We start from the raw sequence: 26,403 nt of genomic DNA, 5'->3' as shown, positions 1-26,403 counted from the left end.
AGTCTTTCCGATGGCGGGTCGCTTCTCGTAAGGACGCCACGTTGCTCCGCCGCGGATTCCGTGGCGCTGTGACCTGTACCGAGTCGTGGGGAGGACGCCGGGGGCCCCACGAGCCTCAGCAATGGTGAGAGTTCAGCCCCGGAGGAGGAGGGGCTGGTGGGAAGCGGCGGGGCGGGCCCGGCCTCCCGCGGTCCCCTCCGGGCTCTGCGGCCCCGAGTCCGCGGTGGCGCCGCTCGGCCCTCAGGCCCCTCCGGCCGCAGCGTGGGGGCGGGGCCGGCAGCCGGGCCCCGGGCGTCCTGAGGTCCCTGCGCGCGGCGACTTGGGCGGGAGCGTCTCTGGGCCGCTGTGCGCCCGCAGCCCCGCGTGTCCCAGACGGTGCGGGGCCCGCGGGAGGGCCCGCAGGACAGTCGGGCCTCGGTCTCCGGGGTCCGTGCGCGGAGGGGCTGCGGTCTGTGGGTCCCCAGGGCCTCCTTTCTCCTCGGAGGGGACCCGTTTTCTCCTGAGTCTTCTAAGTGTTTGGGGAGCAGGGTCTCAAATCCGCGACCCTGTCCCCCCAGCTCTTCCAGGACCGACAGTAAATCCCTAAATTTCCAGATCCCTCCTCGCGTTCCCGAACGCCAACTTCCGGTTCCTGATTCCCCGCATCGTTATCAACCACAAACAGACCCGATATTTTAGTTATCACTTTTCCGTAGTCAGTGGGCGGCTCTTTTAAGAGGGTTTATTCCTCGTTCGTGGATGTTTTTCTTGAGAGAAAGTAGCGCATCCCCCTGGAGGCGCGTGGTGCGAGCTCCTCCCGCCTCTCCTGCAGGCTGCGACCTGGGCGCGGACGCGCAGCTGGCAGTCCTTCGCTGCAGGTTCCTCTTGAGAAACTTTTCCGGGCGATCTGTCCTGTCAGTGCTGCCCCTCCCTGGGGTTGTCACCTTGAAAAGGTATATTCACTTAAATTTAGTCTCAGTTTGCCATGAATAAAAATTTATTTAATGAATACAGCTTGAAAGACGATATAAAATATCTCCCAAGTGGCAGAAAGAGGTAAATTTCAGAAAAAATAAAATATTCCAGTTTTACATTCCACGATTTAAACATTGTTTTTCTTTTTTCCTCCCTTGAGTGTGACAGTAACATTCTGAGGATTGTTCTTTTATTTTCGGTGAGTTCAAATGGATTTCTAGGGTTTAGACTTGCAGACCTGCAGTGTTCAAGTAAGATTAATAATTTATAAAGAAATTTCTTGTCTTAGAAATAACAATTAACATCTTTTTTCCCACAATGCAGTACATTCTTGTGGGGTTTTTTGTTGAGCCAGCAAAGTGCCATGCAATTGTCTTCCCTCATTTCCACATCGACACTGGTTTGAGTGTTATAGTTGGATTGTTCAACCACTGGGTTTGTGTATTTAAAATATGAGTGATGGTCCAGAAAAACTCCAGTGGGGACAGAGACCTGAGGGCAGTGAGTCTAAGCTAAGGACCCCTTGGGCCTGCAGATGGAAGGCCTTGAAGGCCCAGTTGTCCTTCCTGGGGAGCCTCCCCCTGCAGGTGTCCTACTGCTCAAACCCCCATGGAAGGAGCCTTTATCCTGAGAGGAGCTGCAGAGCCCTGGAAAGCTGGGGGTGCCCGTGCTCATGGGGTGGGGAGTGACGCCCTTTCTGAGGTTGTCACTGTATTCCTTGGGCCTGTTTCTAGACATAGTTGGAGTTTTGCATCCACAGTGTAGGTGCACTCAGAATAATCTGTTTAAACTGAGAAAGTCTGTGAGAGTCAGGAGCTCTTGTGTCCTGGGTTAGGGCCCATTCATCTGGGGTCCATTTGGGTCAGAACCTTAAACTGGATCCAGCTGAGTTTCCTCACGGTGAGAATGGAGCCTGAGAGAGTGAGCATGTGCACTGTTCCCTGGGGAGAGGAGGGTGTGTGGGGCTCCCAGAGCTCCTTCCTGTGGCTGCTCAGGTGCCCTCCCCTCCTTCTCCAGGGACTGACCCCCTCCAGGGCTCTGTCTCCACCAGGAGAGTCAGGAACATGGGACCTTCTGACCGTGGCTTTCCTTCTGTCCTGTGGGAAGCAGGCTGCTCATCTGAGCTGATTCCAGTGTTTGTGTTTCTTCCCTTTGGATTCCTTTCTCGATGGACTAGTGCAGCCCTTTGGCTCTAGTTTCCCTTAGTACTTGGGCCCTGAGACTGTAAGTTGATGGAGAGATAGGAGGTGAGCAAAGCAAGAAAATTTTGGAAACAAATAGAATTTCTATTCCATTTAGGCCAGAGAACCTCAAGATGTGAGATGAATGTTTTGAAGTTCTCAGGTGCATATTTCATTTTTAGATCAGTTTTTGTATGTGCATATTCCTAGAGAACAAACGAAGTTAAAAGGCTAAAGCAATGAAATGCCTATTTTAATTGACTTGAGGGAATCTTCTGAAAGCTTATGTAAATCTTCCAAAATCCTCCTGTATTTAAGTGGCAAACCTCAAACCCCTATTGCATTATAATATCCTGCTTATTCCTGGAAACACCCCAGTGGGAGATAGAGGGGCCGGAAACCTGGATGCTGCATGTCCTTATATCTAGAAAGACATTTAAATATTTTCGCTTTCAATAACTTACACTTTTGTAACTGATAATGTTTAAAGGAATTAAATGTTAGAATGATTTCCTATGTACAAAAGTTTAAATAAAAGACTGTTAAATAGTAAAATACAGTATACTTAAAGTTCTCTGTTTATTTGAAATAAATGTGTAAGATTCATTGCCTCATATATCCTGGTCCCCTCCAGCACTGGTACTCCAGCCACCCTCAAGTACAGTTTTGGTTATTTTTGAGTCTCCTGTTAGTGTTTCTTTATAAATTGATCGAGAATGCATGTTTTTCTTACCCACTTTGTCCTTGTAGTGAGCAGTCAGACTCCACATTTTTGGGTGCCTGCTCACAGCTTAAGCCTCACCCACCCTCTTCCCTTGTGCCCCCACCTGGACAAGCTGAGGAGGAAGCCTGGGTGCTCTCTCCTCTAGAGCAGGCAGGAGATTCCCACCACCCCAGCGCCTGCCTGTGTGCAGAGCTCTTGCCTGGCCCCACCCCCAGGCCCAGTGAACCCCCAGGCCAGGCTCCATTCCTTGCTTTCTGAGCCCTGTCAGAGCTGCTTGAGAGGCCGGCCCTGCCCTCCCCTCAGACCTCTATGATGTGAGTCCTAAGCCTTGTCCTACTCTGTGTGTGTGTGCCGTCCTGGCATCAGTCCCAACAAGGGAACCACCTCTCTGCAGGTGACCATGACAGTTGGTGCCCTGAGCAGCATGTCCAGACATGACCCCCACCCGTGGGTCTGTCTTCTCTCTCTCTATTTTTTTCCTGAGGAAGATTAGCCCTGAGCTAACATCCGTGCCCATCTTCCTCTACTCTATATATGGGACGCCTGCCACAGCATGGTTACATAAGTGATGTGTGGGTCCGCCCTTGGCTTCCGAACCGCACTCGGCTTCCGAACTGGTGAATCCCTGGCCGCTGAAGTGGAACGTGCGAACTTAACTGCTGTGCCACCGGCCGGCCACAAAGGGTCTGTCTTCTCTTGCTCTGACTTGCTCCCCTGCTCTGCTGCCTGGTGGTGGCATGCACTGTGGGCTGCTGCTTGCTGGGAGCTCGTGCTGGGAGCTGTGCTGCTCGGTGTTGCTTTGTTGATCCACCAACCTCAGTTCTAGGTGCAGCTGAGCAGAGTTGGCAGTTTTGAAAATTCGTAGGCATTTGGGAGCAGAGTTATGGGATTGGGTCCTCCTTAAAGCCGTTGTGGGTCAATGTCTTTGCTGGAATTTATCTGTGACAGAGGCTGGGTTGGCCCTAACACACCCTGGAGTTGGGGCACAGGCAGGCCCATTGCAGGGTCGCTCCTGAAACAGCTGTCATTTAAAAAGAGAGAAGTGAGGAGGAAGGATACAGTAAAGTACTGAAACAACGGTCCACAGTTTGCCCCGTTGGTAGTCAAAAATATGCTGTCAGAGTCTATGGAACAAAACAGAGAAAGGTACACTGCTTGGCTTTTGGGCCTCTACACCCTGGGTTCTGAATGAATTTTGCTCTCTGATGTGATGCACTAATTCAGAAACCTTCAAGCAGTTAACCAATACCTGGTCTCAAATGACGTTTACACCTGGGATCCCATTAAACGTAAGTAACGTGCCCCTGCTGATCTTAGGGGCATTAATGCATATAGGACAAATAGGACAAAGGTTTCTCCTTAACCATCAGGAGCACGGTTTTGCCTAAACTCTCCATGGTCATAACACCCATTGTCCTGAAATATCCCATAGTGAGCTGGGAAGCTCTGATCCAATTATTCAAGAATTAAAATTATATGAAGTCTTTGCCACTTACAAATTGGCTTGAGAAAATGGAAGCCCAGGGACCTTCCCCCACAAAGAAAGTAGTTAACGTGGCGCAATGTAAATTTCCCAGGGCCTGGAAGGATTGAGAAGGGTAGAGGAAACCTGGTTAGTGAGGGGCTGATTATTCCTAGTGTGCTTTTAACAGCCCAATTTGTCCTGTCGTTAAACCTGGAGAGAATGAATGACCCCTCAGAGTGGGTTACCTCAACTCGAGGCTGTGGCTGCACCACACAGACCTCTGTCCCCAGTCCCCACAGTCTGGAAATTACTGACCACAGCCAATCAGCAAGTGATCAATATCCTGCTGTCACAGATTTGGCTGAGTCTGTTCTGTCCAGTCCTGTGTCCACAGCCTCTCAGCTGCACTTGGCCTTCCCTCTGAAGGGACATGATGCCCCTTTACTGGGTTATCCTCATGGATCTTCCACAGCTGTGCCCTCCCACAGTTACTGCAGGCGGGGTCTGAGCTGCATCCTAGTTCCTCCAAGAACACAGGGACGATGTTACATTAATGACACATCCTCTGAGGACATTCAGGACATGCAAATATTGAAAAAGGGAGCTCAGAAAAGTGGATGGGACATTGCCACAAATATAATATGAGGCCCTGACAACTTTGTTAAATTTCTGGAAATTATTTGATAAGCAGAGACCCGCTCCCTCCCTGACACTAGGAAGAAACAGCAGTTGTCCCTCAGCACCCACCACATCTACTAGGTTCTTTTGTTGTTCTAGAGGTAACATTTTTGTGTAGAGATTTTACTTGAACTTATTTGTGCTGTTAATTGCAAATCAGCCCTCCTGAATGGGCACCAGTACCACAAAACACTGGAGACTCTTTAAATTGCCGTACAACAGGCAGTCCTGATGGTGCCCTCAGAGTCTCCTGCACTGGAGAGGCTTCAGCAAAAGAGCCGCAGTGACCTCTACTCACCAGGTGATCCTGGCAGTACATGGCCCTGAGCATGGGACCACCTAGCCAGCAGTCCATTTTGACTTGCAGCCTGGAAACAGCACCCCAGGAGCTCAGCATGGCTCTGGAGACCCCCTTAAGACACCATGGGGCCAAACCTGCAGTTTCTACGATATCCTGCCTATGGGAGTAGGTGGCCTTCCGTGTCCTCAGTCCATTGCCAGGTGCCATGGTGCTAAAAGAGGTCACCCCTTTCCCAGATCCCCAGGCTGCCTGGGGAGCTCCTTAGGACTCCCGGAGTGAAAACCGATGGGCGTTTCATAGACTTTAGGGATGACATCACCACATATGTTCATGATGGAGCTCAGGTAGAGTTGCTGGCTTTCATGTCTTAATTGGGACATCTCTGATGAAGGACCAAACCCAAGGGTCATCACAGTGACCATACATCAAGCAGTCATCCTAGTGCTGACCAACACTTGTCCCCACGTGCACGTGTTTACTGCTCCTGAGTGATTCTCTAAGAGTTGCCCCTTTGTGGTAAAAGAACTCTGGGAATCTCTTGCTTCATTTGTCCTCAATATAAATCATAGTAACACTTGTCTCTGCATAGAATAGGCCACAAAAAAGGCCTTTTTATCCACTGGAGTTGAGACACTACTGATAGAAACGGAGGTTCTCATTTCACGTCTCAGAACATACGGTGCTGGGCTCTTAACAAGGCACTCAGAGGAAGTTTCTCCTCTCTTCCAAGCCTCAGGCTGCAGGCCTCATAGAGCACCATAATGGCTTGTTGAAATAAGGTCAAATTAATTGAATGAAAGATGGCCTGTTTTTGTCATCAGTCAGTCATCAGGGATGAATATTAACACATCTTTCTTCATCTTTTTTTTCCTAGTACGGTTTAGCTCTTTTTTAAGACCAGTTAGGTTTAGAGAAACCTTGATCAGAAACTGCAGAGACTTCCGCCATAACCCGCTGCCTCCGCACAGTTTGCCCTGTGTTGTGTGTCTTGTGTTACTGTGGTACCCGTTACTGTGGTTCCATCCAGCCAGTTTTGATTCACGGAAGTCCATAAGCTTCAGTAGGTTGACTCTTTGTGTTGTATAGTCTCTGGTCTTCGGCTAATGTGAATTGACGTGACTCCATCACTTCTGTATCATATGCGATAGTCCCCCCTTGTCCTCGGGATACATTCCAAGACCCCCAGTAGATGCCTGAAACTGGGTCGGGTAGTACAAAGCCCCATGTGTACTATGTTTTTTCCTGTCCATACGCACCTATGGGGATACACGTTGCAGTCAATTGGAACACATTTTCTGTTCATGTCTTCCACCCACAAATTTAGTGCCTCATCTTAACTGAGCACTTACCATGCTCTGTAGCCGTAACTTTTGTAGATGAAGAAGGTACAACAGCAAAAGCAGCATGAATTTCTTTTTCCTTCACAATTTTATGTATAGAAGATTCATTCTTACTATAGATCTTCCAACTTCAGCATACATTTTTTTTCCTGTTTTTAAGTTGAGAACTGTCCACCTTTTCCTTAAAGGAAATACTTTACAGCTTCTCTTTGGTTTATTTGAATTGCCAGCATCACTAAATTTGCACTTTGGGGCCATTATCAAGTAAAATAAGGGTTAGTTGAACACAAGCACTGTGACACTGCGACAGTAAGTCTGATAACCAAGGTGGCTGCTGAGTGACTGGCGGGCAGGTGTCATGTACAGCGTGGATGTGTCCGACAAAGGGATGAGTCACGTCCTGGTCGGGATGGAGCAGGACGGTGCCGGATTACATCATGCTGCTCAGAATGGCATGCAATTTAAAACTCATGAATTGTTTATTTCTGGAATTTTCCATTTAATATTTTTGGATCTCACTTGACTGTGGGTAACTGAAACCATGGAGTGTGAAACTGTGAATAAGGGGGCACTACTGTGGAACATGTGCACTGTCCTAAGAAGCTCCCGTGCTCCACCTGTTCATCCTCCCTCCTCCCACCCCACATCACTGGAGACCAAGGACCTTTTCCCGCATACTTGGAATCACACAGCGTAGCCTTGTCCTGTTGGCTGCTTTCACTTAGCAATATGATTTTAAGGTTTCTCCGTATCATTTTGGCTTCATAATCTCATTTCTTTTAATCTCTGAAGAATATTTCGTCCTATGATGTACCAGTGATTTTGTATTCATTTGTGTATAAGACATATATGGTTACATTTAATTCTTGGCAGTTCTACGTAAATCTCTCCAAAATGTTCACGTGCAGGGTTTTTTGTGGATGTAAGTTTTCAACTCATTTGGGTAAACTTGAAGAAGCACGATTGCTCCATCGTATGGTAAGAGCAGGCTTAGTTTGAAGAAACTGACTTTCTTCCAAAGTAGGGATCCCATTCTCCATTCCCACCGGCAATGGATGCGGGTTTCTCTTGCCCTCCGTCTTTGCCATTGTTTGGTATTCTCAGTGTCGTGAATTTCAGCCATTGTAAAGAGTGTGTGGTGATATTTCATTCTTCTTCTATTTGCAGTTCCCTGATGATATACAATTTTGAGGACCTTTTCATGTGCTTATTTACCATCTGTATATCATCATTAAAGTGTGTGTTTAGATCTTTTGCCCATTTTTAATTGGGTTGTTTATTGTAATTTTGTTGAGTTTTAAGAATTCTTTGGATGTTTTGGGTCCTAGTCCTTTGTCAGGTAAGTGATTTCCAAAGATTGCCTGCCAGTCTATGGCTTGTTTCTAAATTCTCTTAACCCTGTTCCACTGAGCAGGAAGTTTTCATTTTAATGTAGTCAGACCTGTTGTTTTTTCTTTCTTGGACCTTGCCTGTGTTGTTCCATCTCAAAATTAATGACCAAAACCCAGGTCACCTAGACTTTTGCCTGTGTTATCTTCTAGAAGTTTTGTAGTTTTGCATTTTACACTAAATCTATGATCCACTTTGTTAGTTTCTGTGAAAGGTGTAAAATCTGTGTGTAGATTTTTTTTTGCTTTTAGATGTCCAGTTTTCCCTACACTATTTTTTGTAAATAGTTTCCCATTCACTATGTTCCCCATTGACTTCTCTTTGGTCTTTGTCAAAGGTCAGTATATTTGCGTGGATTTATAGAGCACAGTGGACTTTTGTATATTAATCTTTTATCCTTCATCCTTTCTCTAATGTCTTATTTGTTTAGGAGGTTTTTGTTGTTATTTGGGATTCTTTGAGATTTTCTTTGTAGACAATCTTGTCATATGCCACAAAAACATTTTTATTTCTTGCTTCCCAATTTCTATACTTCTTGTCTTCTTTTCCTATCTAATTGCATTCGCTAGTTATTCTAGTACAATGTTGACTATGAGTGGTGAGACGGGACATGCTTGCTGTCTTCCTGCTGTTACTGGAAAGCATCTAGTTCCTTCAGTGTAGTGCACTAACATTAAACAGGAGCCCAGTTGATGTAGAGGGAGGTGTGGGCAGAGTGATTGTGGCCAGTCCAGTGATTGGGTCTCAATCTTTAAGTGAGGCTGTGTCCCTGGGCTTGACTTTCTGTGATATAATAAGAAAGATATTTGACCTTTGTTCTCAGGTCCTAGCAAAAATCTCCTGAATCCCTTGGAATTACTCGAGTAATAAGTGTGATAGAGTGTCTTTTTTTTTGTTTGGCAACAAAAAACATCTGTTGCCAATCTTCTTCTTTTTGCTTGAGGAAGATTGTTGCTGAGCTAACATCTGTGCCAACCTTTCTCTGTTTTGTGTGTGGGACGATGCTACAGCATGGCTTGATGGGTGGTGTGTAGGTCTACACTGGGATCTGAACCCACAAATTCTGGGCCACTGAAGCAGAGTACGAGAACTTAACCACTACACCAGTGTGCTGGCCCTGAGTGTCTTTTGTTTAGATGAGACAACTCTTGGCCAGCTCCTGGATAGCTTCAGGATAGGAGTTGGACACCAGAACCACCGAGCTTTGATTAGAGACGTGGAACTCTCAGCCTCAGCTCCCAGCCTCTGGGGAACGGAGAGGGGCTGGAGACTGAGTTAATCACCAGTGGCTAATTATTTAATAAATTGTGCCCATGTAGTGAAACCTGCATCAGAAACGTTAAAGACAGAATTCAGAGGGTGTCAGGGTTGGTGAACACATCTAGCCGCTGGGAGGGTAACATATCTAGAGAGCAGAGGTGCCCTACGTCCACCACCCTCACCCCTGCTCTTGGCCTACTTTGCCCCATGCCTCTATTCCATGTAGCTGTTTCTGAACTGTATCCTTTATATTAAACCAGGAATAGCAAGTAAATGGCTTTACTGAGTTCTCGGATTTGTTTTAGCAAATTGCCAAGCCTGACAGGGTGTGGAGAGAATCTGTGAATTTGTAGATGTCTGAGGAGAATTGTTGGTAGCAATGGTGACACCCCATTTGTGGTTGGCATCTGAAGTTGAGGCATTGTGTGCGACTGAGCTCTTCAATTGTACAGTCTGATGGGAACTCTTGGTGGTTAGTGTTAGGATTGAACTGAACTGTTGGACACCTCTTTGATGATGTAGAGTTGGAGAAGTGGCATTGGGACAGACACCACATATTTGTTGTCAGGAGGGGAAAAGCCTATTATCTCCACAACTGCCCCACTCTTGAAAGCAGAAAAGGCTAGAAGAGATTAAAATTGGCTATTTCCATCCCCCCCAGGTCAGTTAGGCTCTGGGAAAATCCCAGTCAGTTATGCTCTTGTGAAACAGGTTGTTTTGAGGACATGCCTTGTCAAGAAGAACAGAATATTCTGGGCACATTTTTAAATGGCTACTTTTTTGGTCTCTCTTCCTAATTGTATACACAGCGGTTTACCCTGTGCCTTCAGTTCTCTGAATGAAGAGTTGATGATTTTAAGTTTCTTGGCTTTTTTCTTCTGAGGAGTGGAAGCTGGTTTCTAAGCTCCTTACATGCCAGACCAGAGGCCAGAAGTGTCTGACTCCTTTTTTTGATGTTTGACTGCCGAGGGAGCTTTAAATCTTCATCCCCTTGTGCCCCACATCTGTACACAGTGAAAAGAAAGCCTGGGTGCTCCTTCTTTTAGTTATGGCAAGTGATTCATCCACAGAAGGCCCTGCCCTGGTACCTGAACTTTCACCCTAGCCCACCCCCTCACCTCTCCTGGGAAACACCCAGGCAGTCTCCTCTCCTTGCTCTCTCAAGGCATTTCCCACCTGCTTGAGAGGCCTGCCCTCCCCTCCCCTGACAGTCTCATTATGGAAGTAATACACCTTTTCATACCGTCTAGGCATGTGTGTTTTGTCATCGTAGACATCTGAATCAGATCATGGGTTGCAGTCCACCTGCCTGTGCAAGGTGACCATAACTGTTATACAGTAGATAATGATAATGGTTATTGATATATGTTTTGGAATACTCTTTGTGGTTCTATTGGTAGATCCTCTAGATGTTTTGCTAATAGCATATGCCACCCTTGTATGAGTCTCCAAGCGCAAATACACAATAAATTCTGTGGACATTGTTAAAAAATTGCTGGGCTAGGCCACAAAACAAGTCTCAATAAATTTAAGAAGATTGAAATAATACCAAGCATCTTTGCTGATCACAAAGGTATGAAACTAGAAATCAACTACAGAAAGAAAATCAAATAAGCCACAAATATGTAGAGATTAAACAAAATGCTACTGAACAATGATTGGGTTAATGAAGAAATCAAAAAATATCAGCAGACAAATGAAAATGAAAACACGACATGCCAAAATCTATGTGATACAGCAAAAGTGGTTCTAAGAGGAAAGTTTATAGCAATATAGGCCTACCTCAACAAAGAAGAAAGATCCCCAATAAACAATCTAATAGTGCAGCTAAAGGAACTGGGAAAAGAACAAACAAAGCCCAAAATCTGTAGGAGGAGGAAAATAATAAAAACAGAGCAGAAATACATGAAATAGAGACACACACACACACACAAAAATCAATGAAACCAAGAGCTGGTTCTTTGAAAAGATAAACAAAATTGGCAAACCCTAGCTAGACTACCAAGAAAAAAGAGAGAAGGCTGAAATAAATTAGAAATGAAAGAGGAGTAATTACAACAGACACCTCAGAAACACAAAAGAGTATAAGAGAATACTACGAAAAGCTATACACCAACAAATTGGATAATCTAGAGAAACAGATAAGTTCTTAGAATCATACAGCCTTCCAAAATGGAATCAAGAGAGAAATAGAGAATTTGAATAGACCAATAAGGAGATTGAAACAGTAATCAGAAACCTCCCCCCAAAAAAGGTCCAGGATCACATGGCTTCCATGGTGAATTCTATGAAACATTCAAAGAAGACTTAATACCTATCCTTCTCAAACTCTTCCAAAAAATTGAAGAGGAGAGGAAGCTTCCTACCTCATTCTACGAAGCCAACATTACCCTGATACCAAAACCAGACAAGGACAACACAAAAAAAGAAAATTACAGGCCAATATCACTGATGAACATTGGTACAAAAATCCTCAACAAAATACTAGCAAATTCAGTACAACAGTACATTATAAAGATCATACACCATGATCAAGTGGGATTTATTCCAGGGTGGCAGGGATGGTTCAACATCTGCAAATCAATAAACATGATACATAATAAAATGAATAAAAATCACATGATCAACTCAATAGATGCACAGAAGGCATTTGACAGGATACAGCGTCCATTTATGATAAAAACTCTGAATAAAATGGGCGTAGAAGCATACGTCGACATAATAAAGGCCGTATATGACAAACCCACAGCTAATATTCTCAGTGGAGAAAAACTGAAAGCTCTCCCTGTAAGAACAGGAACCAGACAAGGATGCCCAGTTTCACCACTCTTATTTAACATAGTATTGGACGGCTTAGCCGGAGCAATCAGGCAAGAAAAAAAAAGGGGATCCAAATTGGAAAGGAAGAAGTGAAATTATTACTATTTGAAGATGACATGATACAGAAAACCATAAAGAATCCGCTAAAAAAACTTTTAGAAATAATAAATACGGTCAAGTTACAGGATACAAAGTCCACATATGAAAATCAGTTGCACCTCTATACACTAACAATGAAGTAGCAGAAAGAGAAATTAAGAATACAATCCCATCTTACAATTGTAACAAAAAAATAAAATATCTAGGAATAAACTTAACCAAAAAGAGCTGAAAGACCAGTACACGGAAAAGTATAATACATCCTTGAGAGAAGTTGAAGAAGACACAAAGAAATGGAAAAATATTCCGTGCTCTTGGATTGGAAGAATTAACATAGTTAAAATGTCCATACTTCCTAAAGCAATCTACAGATTCAAGGCAATCCCTATCAAAGTTCCAACAACAATTTTGACAGAAATGGGACAAAGGATCCTAAAATTTATATCAAACAACAGAATACCCTGAGGAGCCAAAGGAATACTGAGAAAAAAGAACAGCTGGAGGTATCACACTCCCTGACTACAAAATATATGACAAAGCTATAGTAACCACAACAGCATGGTACTGGCACCAAAACAGTCACACAGATCAATGGAACAGAATTGAGAGCCCAGAAAGAAACCCACATATCTATGGACAACTAATTTTTGACAAGGGAGCCAAGAACGTACAATGGAGAAAGCTAAGTCTCTTCAATAAACGGTGTTGGGAAAACTGGACAGCCACGTGGCCAAAGAATGAAAGTAGACCATTATCTCACGCCATACACAAAAATTAACTCAAAATGGATTAAAGACTTGAATGTGAGACTGGAACCATGAAACTTCCTGAAGAAAACATAGGCAGTATGCTCTTCGACATCAGTCTTGGCAGCATATTATCAAGTACCATGTCTGACTGGGCAAGGGAAGCAATAGAAAAAATAAGCAAATGGGACTTTTATCAAACTGAAAACCTTCTGCACAGCAAAGGAAACCATCAATAAAATGAAAAGACAACCTAACAACTGGGAGAAGATATTTCCAAACCATGTGTCTGATAAGGAGTTAATATCCAAAATATATAAAGAACTCATACATCTCAACAACAAAAAACTGACAACCTAATTAAAAAATGGACAGAAGATCTGAACAGACATTTGTCCAAAGAAGGTATACAGATGGCCAACAGGCATATGAAAAGATGTTCAACATGAGTCTCAGGGAAATGCAAATCAGAACTACAGTGAGGTATCACCTCAGTCCCGTCAGAATGACTATAATTAACAAGACAGGAAACAATAAGTGTTGGAGAGGATGTGGAGAGAGGGGACCCCTCATACACTGCTGGTGGGAGTGCAAACTGGTGCAGCCACTATGGAAAACAGTATGGAGATTCCTCAAAGAATTAAAATTAGATCTATCCTATGATCCAGCTATTCCACTGCTGCGTATTTATCCAAAGAACTTGAAGACACAAATGCGTAAAGATACATGCACCCCTGTGTTCACTGCAGCATTATCCACAATAGCCAAGACCTGGGAGCAACCTAGGTGCCCATGAAGGGACGAATGCATAAGAAGATGTGGTATACGTACACAATGGAATTACTACTCAGCCATGAGAAATGATGAAATCTGGCCATTTGTGACAACATGGATAGACCCGGAGGGTATTATGCTGAGAGAAATTAGTCAGTGGGAGAAAGTTCCATACTGTATGATCTCACTCATAAGTAGAAGATAAAAACAATGACAAACACACATATAGAAACAGATTGGATTGGGGGTTAGCAGAGTGGAAGAGGGGAGGAAGGAGAGCGAAAGGGGTGATTAGGCACATGCGTGTGGTAATGGATTATATTCAGTCTTTGGGTGGTGAACATGTAATCTACACAGAAATCGAAATGTATAAAGATGTACACCTGAAATCTATATAATGTTATAAACCACTCTTACTGCAATAAAAATAGAATAAAACATAAGAAAAAAATTACTGGGCTGTAGCTAGCGATTGGGTTCAAATTTACAGGAAATGGTAATGGAGTGTATCATTGGAGCCCTCCACTATTTGTGCATAATTTATTGATTTGTTGACAATGGTCTTCAATACGTGGGGTTATTAAATTGATGAATTTTTGTTCTAATCACTGTGAAATGGGGACTTGACATTTTATTTGCCTCTTACCTCATTACAAGGTGACGGTCATTTTTCATGCATGGTATTTCATCTTCTGATGAGTGTTTTGCTTCTTTTACCATTTTAAAATTATGCATCTGTTCGTGTTTACTCTGCAAACTAACCCTTTTGTGCTGCTGATTTTTTTCCCTTTTGTTTGTCTAATTACCTTGATTTTAGTATATTTGAATTTGTCAGTCTCTGGCTTTATGGCTTACTCTTTTTCTTCTATGAGAATTTTCTCCCTATTGTGTCAATGAATCACTTACCTGTGACTTCTGAAGGTGGCCCCGTTTTATCTTTAACATTTAGATCTATGATGAATTGACTATTGTCCATGGAACAGAGGGGAATATAATGCATTTTTCCGCTTAGATCACAGTGTGTCCCTGCCCCAGGTATTAAAGCTCTCATGGTACTTGGCACTGCTCTCCAGTGCCCACTCTGTCCTTCACCGACTTTCCATGTTAAATCCCAACCCACGGAAGATACTTTTCCTTTCCCTTGTTCTGTCTGTCTGTCTGCTAATACTGTATCATGTGGCATCCTGTAGCTTAAAAGTTCTTGATGTGTGTTTGGTGGACTGCCACTTTATTCTTCAGAACACTTTGTTCATTTTTTGACAATTGTTCCTCTTATTAGGTTTGGAGGAGTAGTTTTTGTTGACTCCTAAAGAGTGTGTTTTGAGGATTTATAGGATGTTCTAAAGATCTGATTTGGGAGAGGTGACACAGGTTGGTTCTTTCTGAGAAGATGTGCCATCCTTTCACTTACTTTGACATACTACCCCCAATTTAAAAATTTTCCATGAAGGGGCTGGCCCCGTGGGCGAGTGGTTAAGTTCGCACACTCCATGGCAGGCGGCCCAGTGTTTCGTTGGTTTGAATCCTGGGCATGGATGTGGCACTGCTCATGAAACCATGCTGAGGCAGCGTCCCACATGCCACAACTAGAAGGACCCACAACAAAGAATATACAACTATGTACTGGGGGGCTTTGGGGAGAAAAAGGAAAAAAATAAAATCTGTAAAAAAAAAAATTTCCATGAAGATCATTAAATATCCTTTATTAGTCTTGTTTGGTACTGAATTGAATTTGGTCTGGAGGAAACAAGGAGTCAGCTTCCAAATGTCTCTCATTGTAGTCACATATGCTGGGCTCAGTTCTCCAAGCAACAAAGTTGTGAGTACAGGTGTGGATTATTGTCTCCCAGGGTAGCCCAGTAGAGACTCAGTGGCCAGGGTGTTTTCTGGGGGTTGATCACATAGGCATCCTCTGCCTAACATGTGACAAAATTACAGATTCTCAAAGGGAAATAGGAGTTTACTATAGACCAAATTGTTTGCACAGACACTTTAGACACACTGAGGCCTCTTATCTGTAAGGTTGGCACAGTCACTCTGAAAATCCCAGTTCCAGGATACCAGCAACAGATGAACTCTGTGAGCCAGAATTTCGAAGGATAACCAGTCTCGAGCCTGCTCGTGTTCACTCTGTTCTGCAAACTAGATAGTGGGGCTTGATTACGATCGAGCTCTACACTTCCGCTGTAGAAAGAGTACAGAAGTTTCCACTTGTCTGTGGTTTTGCTCTCCCCCATTTCAGTTACCCATGGTCAACTGTGGTCCAAAATATTAAATGGAAAATTCCAGAAATAAACAATTGATAAGTTTTAAATTACATGCTGTTCTGAGTAGCATGATGAACTCTCATGCCGTCATGCTTTGTCCCACCTGGGATGTAAATCATCCCTTTGTCCAGAGTATCCACACTGTATGTGGTACCCACCCATTAGTCACCTGGTATCATCTAAGTCATCAGATTGACCGGCACAGTATTGCAGTGGTTGTGTTCAAGTAACCCTTATTTTACTCTATAGTGGCCCCAAACCACAAGCGTAGGGGTGCTAGCAATTCGGATGTGCCAAAGAGAAGCCATAAAGTGCTTCCTTTAAGTGAAAAGGTGGAAGTTCTCAAATTAATAAAGAAAGGAAAAGAATTGTATGCTGAGGTTGCTAACATCTATGGTAACTTTTATCACACTGCATTTTTATGACCTGTTCTATTTTATTAGTTATTGTTGTTAGTCTTTACCATGCCTAAGTTGTAAATTATCATATTCATTTATGTATGGGAAAAAGCATAGTATGTGTGGGGTTTGGTCCTATCTGCAGTTTCAGGCATCCACTGAGGATCTTAGAACATATCCCCTGGGAACTAGGGGTAACAGTGTAATGAGGGCTGAGCAGGCAGCTCCTCTTACCCTCTGGACCCACAACAAGAGAGGGGTTCCTATTTTGCTGTTCCTCTCCTGAATAGGTCAATTCCAGCCTCAGAATTGCTATCGGGAACTTTTCTCTGTTTCCTGCACATGGACGTCAGTGGATTATTGATCTCTTTCCGGGACCAGCATTTAGGGGAATTATGCCACTGAGGGGTTCCTATGCTTGGGATGGGCTGTCATGCTGCTGTGCCTCACAGGGGAACTCAGAAAAGAGAAATTGAGAGGTCAGCCTCTAGAGTGGCTGGTTGGGTATTGCTGAAATTAGAGAAAGGAGATTTTATGTTCTTTTGGAGGAAAGCACTGTTGAACTCTTTGTGTAGTTTTAATCATGTGCAAATTCATCATCAAACCATCGTGGACCTCAATGAAATTTCCTGCAAATTCCACGTCTTAACCTGTTCCTCAAGGTCACCAAGGCCCAGGTTACACTATTATGATTCTGCCAGGAAAACCTCTTATGCGAGCTCATCATCAGTGTGCATTCCTATGTGTCTAAAAATTGATGGGAACTAACCCTGAGGCTCATGAGTGGAGGGATTTTGTGCAGGTCTGTGTTACATGCCTTCTTCCACATGCCTGAGCTATAGCTTCTGAATAACTTCCTAGCCCCATGAAAGGAGATAGAGAAGAGAAGATAAAATTGAGTCTGTGGAAATATTTTATGAACTAATTATAAATCATTTTCCTCCACAAGAATATTTTCATTCAGCCAGCTGGATCTGACTACTTCTCATGGCCTGGACTAGGTCAGGACAATATGGCCAGCTGGATCTTGTTACAGGTTGGATTTCCACAGGCCTTCTGGTGTCTCCTGTTTGGGGATGGGAATAGAAGAGAAAGCTTGCAGTTCTTTGCTTTGTTTTTATTCACTAAACCCTCATGTAGATGTGACCCTATGCTTTATGCAGTACTGTGTGATATGGTGGGTGTTAAAGAAGGATATGAAGGAGTTTATCTCATGAGGAATTGCAGTGCTTAATATGGTAATATTTATGTCATTTGTATAGCATTTCTTTCTTTTCTCCAAGGGGCTCTCGTATCCTGACACTACAGAGCAATGAAGACTTGAAGTGATCAGAATAAAAATGTACAATAAATTCCATGTGTTCATGATGCTGTTAAATTTATGAGGAAGTGAGTGTGCCAGAGAATGAGTTCTGAAGACCAGGTTATAGAATAAATATACGGAGACAACAGAGTCATATGTAAACTTCTTATGACTTGAGTATAGCTCCACACTGCTGTTTGTCTCACTCATCCTCCTATATATGTATTTGGGATGTTTTAGGATTCAGTGACCTTTGAGGATGTGAGTGTAAAGTTCACCATGGAAGAGTGGGCTCTGCTGGGTCCATCCCAGAAGAAACTCTACAGAGATGTGATGAAGGAAACCTTCAGGAATCTGGCCTCAATAGGTAGGGATGACAACATTCTTACTTAATTACGTAGTCAGTTAGAAAACTAGTGTTGCTTGCTCATCAGTGCTGTTTCAGGAGGTGAAATGTAGAAAGGGAATAGATTGTAAATAAACGAGGCATGGTCACAGCTCATCATCGACCTAGAATCTAACGATTTTTCTATAGTCTTTTATAATTTCCGATGACTTTTCCTGGTCTGCATTTTAGGAGGAAAATGGGAAGACCATAACGTTGAAGATCACTATGAAAATCACAGGACAGATCTAAGGTGAGTTGCACTCACATGAGAAAGCAATATCCCATGCGAGAATCTTCCTGTGTCATGACATTTTAAAAACAGCGTATAGAACAAATCAGCACAGTTTCATATTGATTCATTCCTAGAATATTTTTATCAAAATATTTTTCTCAAATGTGGTAGATAGTGTTTGAAAAGTAGTAGACTTGGAAACACTATTTAGAAACCTCAGTTATGCATATCACTGTTTTGGTAATAGCTACGATGGAGCCCTCTTGCACAGCATTCAACATTCAATCAGAGTGCTGGAATTTACACATTCCTTGATTACAGTAAAAAAGTCATTGTCGTAACTATTGATAGGTATGAAATCATTAGTAAATAAGCCATTGATAATGTGCTTCTCTTTATTTTACAGCAGTCATATGCTTGAGAGACTTGTGAAGAGTAAAGAACGTAGTCAGTATGGGGAAACCTTCAGCCAGATTCCAATTCATAATCAGACAAAGAAGACTCCTGTTGGAATAAAGCTTTGTAAATGCAGTTTTTGTGGAGAAGTCTTCATGGATCATTCATCCTTTAGTAGGCACCTGAGATCTCACGCTACATCCAAATCATACGTGTATCAGGAATGTGAAGAGAAGCCATATAAATGTCGGGAATGTGGGAAGGCCTTGAAGTATCGCCGATCCATTCGAAGGCATGAAAGGATTCACACTGGAGAGAAACCCTATAGATGTAAGTACTGTGGTAAAGCCCTGAGTTGTTTCAGTTCCTGTCAACTTCATGAAAAATCTCACACAGGAGAGAAACCGTATGAATGTAAGCAATGTGGTAAAGCTTTCAGTTGCCCCACTTACTTTAGAAAACATGAAAGAATTCATACTGGAGAGAAACCATATAAATGTAAGCAATGTGGTAAAGCCTTCAGTTGTCTCACGTCTTTTCGAAGTCATGAAAGGGGACACAGTGGAGAAAAGCCTTATGAATGTATGAAATGTGGTAAAGCCTTCGGTTGTCCAAATAACTTTCAAAAACATAAAAGAGTTCATACTGGAGAGAAACCCTATAAATGTAAGCAATGTGGTAAAGCCTTCCTTTGGCCAAGTTATGTTCGAAAACATGAAAGAGTTCATAATGGAGAGAAACCCTATAAATGTAGGCCATGTGGTAAAGCATTTAGTTGTCGCAAATCCGTTCAAATTCATGAAAGGAGACACAGTGGAGAAAAGCCTTATGAATGTAAAAAATGTGGAAAATCCCTCAGTTCTCTCACCAGCCTTGAAAGACATGTGATGAAGCACACTGGAGATGGACCTTATAAATGTAAGGACTGTGGGAAAGTCTTTAATTGTCCCAATTACTTACAATGTCATGAAAGCACACACAGTGGAGAAAAGCCCTATGAATGTAAGGGATGTGGTAAAGCCTTCAGTACTCCCAGGTCCCTTGAAAATCATGAAAGAATTCATACTAGGAAAAAACCTCATAAATGTAAGGAATGTGGCAAAGCCTTCAGTTTTCCCTGTTCCCTTCAAAAACATGAAAGAAGTCATACTGGGGAAAAGCCGTATGAATGTAAGCAATGTGGTAAAACCTTTGCCTATCTCAGTTCCATTCAGAAACATGAAAGAACTCATAGTGGAGAGAAACCCTATGAATGTAAGGAATGTGGGAAAGCCTTCGTTTATCTCTCATATGTTCAAAGACACATGATAACGCACACTGGAGATGGACCTTATAAATGTAAGGAATGTGGGAAAGCCTTTGATTGTCCCAGTTCATTACGAAAACATGAAAGAAGTCATACTGGAGAGAAACCCTATCAGTGTAAAAGCTGTGGTAAAGCCTTCACTCGTCCCAGTTCTTTACAAAATCATGAAAGAACTCATACCTGAAAGTCTATGAACATAAGGAATGGGGGAAAGCCTTCTTTGTTGCACAAACTTTCATGGACACATGAAACATAAGTATGCACACTGGAGAGAAACTATAAATGTAAAGAATGTGGGAAGGCCTTCTGCTGTCTCATTTCTTTGGGAACCATGAAACGACTCATAGTAGAGAGAATTCTCCTGAATGTAAACAATGTAGGAAAACTTTCACTTGCCCCACAAAACCATGCGAGAATGTGCAGTGGATACATACTATATGACTAAAAAATAGAGAAACTTTGTAATTTCAGCAAGTACTTTTTGAGTAGTATTGAAAACTGTACTGGCAAGAAATCATATTAATATAAGTAAAGGCATACCTTGTTATATTTCACTTCACTTTATTGTGCTTTTGAGGTACTTTTTTTTTTTTTTTTTACAAATTGCAGATTTTGGCAGCCCCACATTGAGCAAGTCTATTGAGCAAATAAATCAGTGTCACTTATCCAACAGCATTTGCTCACTTTGTGTCTCAGTGTCACGTTTGGGGAATTCTCGGACTTTTTCATTATTAGTCTATTATGGTAATCTGTGGTCAGTGATCTTTGATGTTACCATTGTAATTGTTTTTGTGATTGGGGCCCCACACACCATGCCCGTATAAGATAGCAAGCTTAAGCAATAGCGTGTGATCTGACTGCTCCACTGACTGGCCATTCCCCCATCTCTCTCTCTGTCTCCTAGGGCCTCTCTATTCCCCGAGACACCATAGTGAAATTAGGCCAATTAATAACCGTACAGTGGCGTAAGGGTTTAAGTAAAAGGCAGAGTCACAAATCTCTCACTTTAAGTCAAGTTAGAAATGATTAAGTCTAGTGAAGTAGGCACGTTGAAAACCAAAACAGGCTGAAACTTAGGCCTCTTGTGCCAGTTAGTCAAGTTGTGAATGCAAAGGAAAAGTTCTTGAAGGAAACTAGAAGTGCTGCTGTAGTGAACACATGAATGATAAAGTGAACTGGCCTTATTGCTGATACGGGGAAGGTTTTAGTGGTCTGGATAGAAGATCAAACCAGTCACAATATTCCCTTAAGCCAAAGTCTAATCCAGAGCAAGACCCTATTTTAAGCCCACTGTTGAGAGCTACTACTCAGAAAAAGATTCCTTTCAAAATATTACTGCTCATTGATAGTGCACCTTGTCACCCAGGAGCTCTGGTGGAGATGTACAATGAGATTACTGTTGTCTGCTCAGGCAGCCTCCATTCTGCAGCCCGTGGATCATGGAGAAATTTTGACTTTCAAGTCTTATTATTTAAGAAAGACATTTTGTAAGGCTGTATCTGCCATAGATAGTGATTCTTCTGCTGGATCTGGGCAAAGTTAATTGAAATCCTTGCCTTCTGGAAAGGGTTCACAATGATATATGACTACGAACATTTATGATTCCTGGGAAGAGGTCAAAATATGAAGAGTAACATGAGTTTGGAAGAAGTTGATTCCAACCGTCGTTCAGAGATTCGAGATTTCAACAGAGGAAGTAACTGCAGGTGTGATGGAAATAGCAAGACAACTAGAAGTACAAATGGTACCTGAAGATGTGCCTGAGTTGGTGCAGTCTCATAAACAAACTTTAACAAATGAGGAATTGCTTCTTATGGATGATCCAAGAAAGTGGTTTCTTGAGATGGAATCTACTCCTGGTGAAGATGCTGTGAAGATTGTTGAAATTATGAGAAAGGATTTAGAATATGACATAAACTTAGTTGATGAAGCAGTGGCAGAGTTTGAGAGAACCAACTGGAATTTTGAAGGAAGTTCTGTGGGTGAAATGTTATCAAACAGCATTACATGCTACAGAGAAATCATTCATGAAAGGGAGAGCCCATTATTGTGGGAGACTTCATTGTTGTCTTAATTTAAGACATTTCTGTGGCCATCCCAGGCTTCAGTGACCATCACCCTGATTAGTCAGCATTGAGGCAAGACCCTCCACCAGCAAAAAGATTAGGATTCACTTAAGGCTGAGGTGATGGTTAGCATTTCTTAGCAATAAAGTATTTTTAATAAAATTTTAGGTATGTGCATTGATTTTTTTAATACATAGCGCTGTTGCACACTTAATAGACTATAGCGTAAACATTTATATGCACTGGGAAACCACAGAATTCGTGTGACTCACTTTATTATGTTTGCTTTATTGTGGTGGTCTGACACTGAGCTCACAATATGTGACGGTATGCCTGTGATACGGGTAAGCCTGGTGCAAATTAATTCATGTAGAGTACTCTCAAAAATTCACAACGTGGAAGAAGTGTTATAATTATTCTAATATGGCCTTTCTCAGTGACTCCTTTTTCAAGTGAGTCTCTGTAGTGTGGAGTTCTACTTACTTTTGCAAGTAAATATTGGAGTGAGATATTCTGTATGTATTCCTTAAGCCAGAGTTCTTAAATATAATAGGTAATTTTTTTTCCCTTTAGTCAGTAAAATTTTTGTGTTTGTATTTTGAAGTCTGTTGGCTTCATGGCTGAATTGAAGTGTATTTCTAATATGCAAATAGGTTTAGTTTTTATATAATTTTGTAATTTGTTAAGGAAAGAAACATTGAAAAATTACACTTTGGTATTTGTTGGTTTTTTCCTACTGATCTCCTATGGCAAGTCCTGGATAAGCCTTACCCATTATATTTTGTTCTTAACAGAAATCTTCCATTTCATTGGCCTGAAGAGCCTTATTCCATTTTCCTTGCCAATAAACATTTTCTATATATTTGCAAGTATGCAAATTTCATCGTATAGTCTCACGTGAACTATTATTTTTATCTTTTGTCCTTTGCTCTTTGTCACTGCTTCTGGCTGGGATTTGGGCTATAGAGTTTGCATTAAGAAGAGAGACCTGTGATAGGACAATAAAATCTAGAGTCGGAGATGATTCTTCTTGACTGTGTTATGTCGACGTGAGTAGTGTTGTGAACTACATTTTCTAGAATCTATTATCCTTGTGGTTCTGTGAATTCATCAAAACAGGAAATTTGGAATGCAGACATGAAATGGGATTAGGCAAGTTTTGGAGCCATCTGTATAGACAGAAGACAGACAGAAGCCAAGGGCCTTCTCAGACTTGTCCTTCCAGTCTGTTTTCCTCATTCTTGCCCTGCTAATCAAGAATATCCTCAAAACCAGGACGGTTTGATTTCCATTTGACCCAAGCTGTAGGGTTCTACAGTTGCCTCCAAAATCCAACATGAAGGATCCAGCCCACGTTAGACTTGTCTGCATCCCCTCGTGTCTACCAGGCAACAAATTTAGACTGTTGTGATTGAGAAGATTCTCTGTAGCACTACTCCCCTCTTCTCTAGATGTATTCCTATGAAGTCTGATTTGTATAGTAGACATCTTGTCCTGTTAATACTGCTAGTGACCATGTGTTACTGATTCCACTATGACAATAACATTGGTGCCGTCAAAAAAAGTTTGAGAGTTTGTTCCTTCAGTGAACTGTGCAGTGACTGCTCTGACTGAGTGCTTGCATGTGAGAATTGGCATCGTCCTCATGTCAGGCAGATTCTGGATGTTTCCTGTTGCTTATAGTTGAGTGTAGTCCCTCAATGTTTTCAGTTACTTTTGTATGTGATTCAAAGTATGTGCATTTTTTCTCTAATGAATGCTTCTGTAGTTTTTTCTTAGAAAACTTTTATTAACTGCTTCAAGTACTTGTTTGCTAAGAAATATTATATTTCTCATTTCCTGAGAAGATATATTGAAATTTCCCATTGTAATTATGGATTTTTAGATCAACTTGTAATTTTCTCCATTTAATCCTTATACATTCTGAGCCAGTATTACCATGTGTGTACAAATTCAGATATTTTTCCTCAGGCAGATTTTATTTTTTATTCTCATAAATTTTTATGCTTTAATGAATTTTTATACCTCATAACTTTAGTCATGGGATTAATTTCTTATTCATTTGTAATACCAAAATTTAAATCATGTTTTTTTCAGTCCCCTCCTGCCAAAGGCCACCAGTGTCCCACCTGCAGTCAAAGAGAGGGGAGTATAAATTCTAGTAGAAGAGTTCCCCGCGATCCATGCAGGATATGTTCCAAGACCTTCAGTGGATACCTGAAAATGGATAGTACTGAAGTCTATATACTGTGTTTTTAAAATACATTCATGCCTATGATAAAGTTTAATTTATAAATCAGGCACTATAAAAGATGCACAGTAACTAATAATAAAATAGAACAATTATAACAATATTGTGTAATACATGTTATGTGAATGTGGTCTTTCTGAAAAGATCTTATTGTGCTGCACTCGGTCTTTTTGTGATGATGTGAGATGTTAAAATGCCTGTGTGATGAGATGAAGTGAGCTGAGTGACACAGGCATTGTCATGTAGTGTTCGGGTGCCGTTGACCTGATGATACAGCAGAAGAAGGCTCATCTGCTTCAGGTGATCTTGGATCGAGCCATGATGATGTTGACGGTTGGATGTCAGGAGCAGATGATGTCAGTAGATGGGGATCATCAATAGTTGAAAGTTTTTTTGCTGAAACCTTTTGGAAGAAGATAGTAATCAGAAGTTGTCTTTTTTTTTTAACACCCAAATGTTGCTGCAGAAATGATCATTGTTCAGTGATCATATGGGTGACTTTAATGCTGTGTTCTATCTGAGGATTGTATTACATAATCTTGTCCTTTAATGTCTGTGAGATTTGAAACCCTTGGGCAAATTTCAGTAATGTCCACATTGCTGGTTTTGCTTGTTTCTTCTTTATCTTCTTCTTCCTCTATAGCCTACACAACAAATTCTTCTAATTCCTCCTTTGTTAAAACTTCTCAGTGGCCTTCAGCATTTTCTTTCACTTTTTCATCAAACATATCAGCAAATCCTCCACCAACTTGTCTTGCTACATAAATGGTTTTCCTAACTTCTTTATCAATCCCCAGGAAGCTTTAAAATCATTCACAACTTCGTAAATTCTCCCAGAAGGCATGTACAGTTTCTAGTTTTAATTCATCCATTGCAATTTTGTGTCAGCAGTAGTGAACGATTTCCAGCACTGAATTCTGTCCAGAAAGGGGTCTGCATCAATTGATGATCAAATGCCAAGTGGGTGTATGTGGCCTTGACAAACCAAACAATGCCTTGGTCAATGAGCTGAAGCAATGAGGTTGTATTTGGAAGTAAAAATACAACCTCAAAATTTTCATTTTCATAGCAAACAGATTCAGGATGGCCAGGTGCATTGGCTATTATTAATAGGACCTTAAATTCCAACCCTTCCTTTTCCAAATATTTTTTCACCTCTGGGATGAAGCATTGGGTTTTGACAGATTCCTATTTTCAGTGATATAAGAAAAAAATAAATCATTAAATAAATTTGGGATGTGCCTGAAGACTTTTTTTTCTCCTCAGGTGTATTGTAATTGATCAATAAAATAGTTCATATTTCAAGACTACAGTGTGATGATTTGATATACATATGCTTTGTTTTATACTTGAAATTTGCTAACACAGTAGATTAAGCATTCTCACCACACACACAAAAGGTAACTGTGAGGTGATGGAGGTGTTAATTAACCTGGAAACTGTAATTTGCCCAAGAGACTGGATTGGAAAACTATTTTGCATTGCAAAGCTCTTAATACTTTTATTTATTTCAACAGTTTTATTGAGATATAATGCACATAATGTGAAAAATAATCAACAGAAACCTTATTTAAATAGAGTCAGGAGGTCAGAAGGGGGATCTCTCACACCCTGCAGTGATTGCAGACCCAACTGGAAGAAGAAAGGCTTCCTCTTCCTGCCCAGCAGCCACTCAGCCAGTGAGAAACTGTCAGAATCAGCCAATGGAAAGCCACTGCACTTTGAACTCCCAGTCTCCTCCAGCACACTCTGTTTACAATAGCCCTCCCAACTCCCTCTTCCCTACACTTGTTGCTTGAGACTTGCACGTGGCTCGCCATGTTTGCAGACCTCAAATTGCAATTCTTTGCTTTGCCAAATAAACCTATTTTTGCTGGAGAAATCACTGGCTATCTATTTGTTTAAGGTCAACATTTTGGTGACCCATAGGGGATCCAGAGAAGACCCTTGAGGACTCCTTGGCTGGTGAGGAAATGGGTTCTACCTACAAAGGAGCCCGTTGAGCTTGCTGCTTTTCTCACCGACCCTGAAGCTTTAGGGTAGGTGTTCTCCTGGATCTGAGCGT

At 41.9% G+C, this 26,403-nt stretch overlaps 1 protein-coding gene across 3 annotated transcripts; it reads left to right on the top strand.

Moving 5' to 3' along the window:
* LOC100057155 (zinc finger protein 709) lies at positions 1-25,643 on the top strand. Of its 3 annotated transcripts, XM_070274021.1 has the most exons (5): positions 9-124; positions 812-932; positions 17,940-18,066; positions 18,277-18,337; positions 18,726-25,643. In XM_070274021.1, exons 3-5 carry the CDS (start codon positions 17,979-17,981, stop codon positions 20,203-20,205), a joined length of 1,629 nt encoding a protein of 542 aa, XP_070130122.1. In that variant the 5' UTR covers positions 9-124; positions 812-932; positions 17,940-17,978; the 3' UTR covers positions 20,206-25,643. The 3 variants fall into 3 exon arrangements, with proteins under 3 accessions (XP_023501106.2, XP_070130123.1, XP_070130122.1); XM_023645338.2 differs by lacking the exon at positions 812-932 and having other exon boundaries at positions 1-124; XM_070274022.1 differs by lacking the exons at positions 812-932; positions 17,940-18,066 and having other exon boundaries at positions 3-124.
* The last annotated feature ends 760 nt before the right edge of the window (positions 25,644-26,403 follow it).

This window comes from Equus caballus, chromosome 7, assembly GCF_041296265.1.
Source record: "Equus caballus isolate H_3958 breed thoroughbred chromosome 7, TB-T2T, whole genome shotgun sequence".
Lineage (NCBI taxonomy): Eukaryota > Metazoa > Chordata > Mammalia > Perissodactyla > Equidae > Equus > Equus caballus.
The sequence above is the reverse complement of the archived record's forward strand: the minus strand, read 5'-3'. Positions and strand labels throughout refer to the sequence as shown.